At 36.8% G+C, this 1,044-nt stretch overlaps 1 protein-coding gene across 1 annotated transcript; it reads left to right on the top strand.

Moving 5' to 3' along the window:
- The first annotated feature begins 93 nt into the window (after positions 1–93).
- Positions 94–1,044, top strand: LOC136964967 (olfactory receptor 1500-like). The gene has a single exon (XM_067258949.1). It carries the CDS (start codon positions 94–96, stop codon positions 1,042–1,044), a length of 951 nt encoding a protein of 316 aa, XP_067115050.1.

Here is a 1,044-nt window from a genome sequence, read left to right as displayed (position 1 = left end):
CAGGTATACTATGGTCAGTCTAATGTTTAAGGAGCGCAATGATTGAATTTGAAAATAAATGGCTTTTGTAACCCTTTTATTTTCTCAACAGATATGACCTATAGCGACAATGCATCAACAGTGACATGGTTTACTCTTTCTGGGTTTGATGAGATGATGGGACACAGAGCCACGTTCTTCTCTCTTACTTTACTGTGTTACTGTGCGATTATACTAGTAAATGTTGCTCTCATTTTGACGATAGTCCTGGATGAAAACCTTCATGAGCCCATGTACATCTTCCTGTGTAACTTGTGCATCAGTGGCCTGTTTGGCACAACAGGATTCTACCCCAAATTCCTTTTTGATCTACTGTCTCATCTGCAGGTTATCTCTTATGCAGGATGTTTAATCCAAACTTTTGTCATTTATTCGTCTTCCTGTGCAGATGTTGTTATTCTAGCAGTGATGGCTTATGACAGGTATGTGGCAATCTGTACACCACTGGAGTATCACTCTGTTATGACTAAACAGAGGGTCACTGTGTTAGTCTATTATCCCTGGCTTTCTATATTCTGTTTATTCAGTGTTGGTATAGTAATAACTAGTAGACTCAGGTTGTGTGGATCACATATAGAGAAGCTCTACTGTACTAACTGGTCTTTTGTTAAACTTTCCTGCTCTTCAATTACAGCAAACAATATAATACTGTATATTGGTATTCTGTTCTATGTTGCACATATCATATTAATTGTTTGTTCATATGCATATCTTTCCAGGTCATGTTTGAATTCTATTGAGGACAAGGGAAAGTTTATGCAGACCTGCATGCCACATTTACTGTCCTTAATTAATGTAGCAGTTGCTCTGTTGTTTGATGTTCTGTACAGTAGATATGGTTCTGCAGACACATCACAAAACTTTCAGAATTTTATGGCAGTACAATTTTTTGTTATTCCTCCAATTCTAAACCCGCTTATTTATGGTCTGAAACTGAAGCAGATCAGAAAACGAATTTTGAGTTTCTGTATCAGTAGTACAAGAAAGAAAAAGTCTTTAATGTAA

The sequence above is a fragment of the Osmerus mordax genome, chromosome 2, assembly GCF_038355195.1.
Source record: "Osmerus mordax isolate fOsmMor3 chromosome 2, fOsmMor3.pri, whole genome shotgun sequence".
Taxonomy (NCBI): Eukaryota; Metazoa; Chordata; class Actinopteri; order Osmeriformes; family Osmeridae; genus Osmerus; species Osmerus mordax.
Note: the sequence above shows the minus strand (reverse complement) of the source record. Positions and strands in the feature narration are given on the sequence as shown.

Coding starts and splice junctions, on each gene's coding strand:
- LOC136964967 (XM_067258949.1), top strand. CDS start 94: ATGACCTATAGCGACAATGCATCAACAGTGACATGGTTTACTCTTTCT.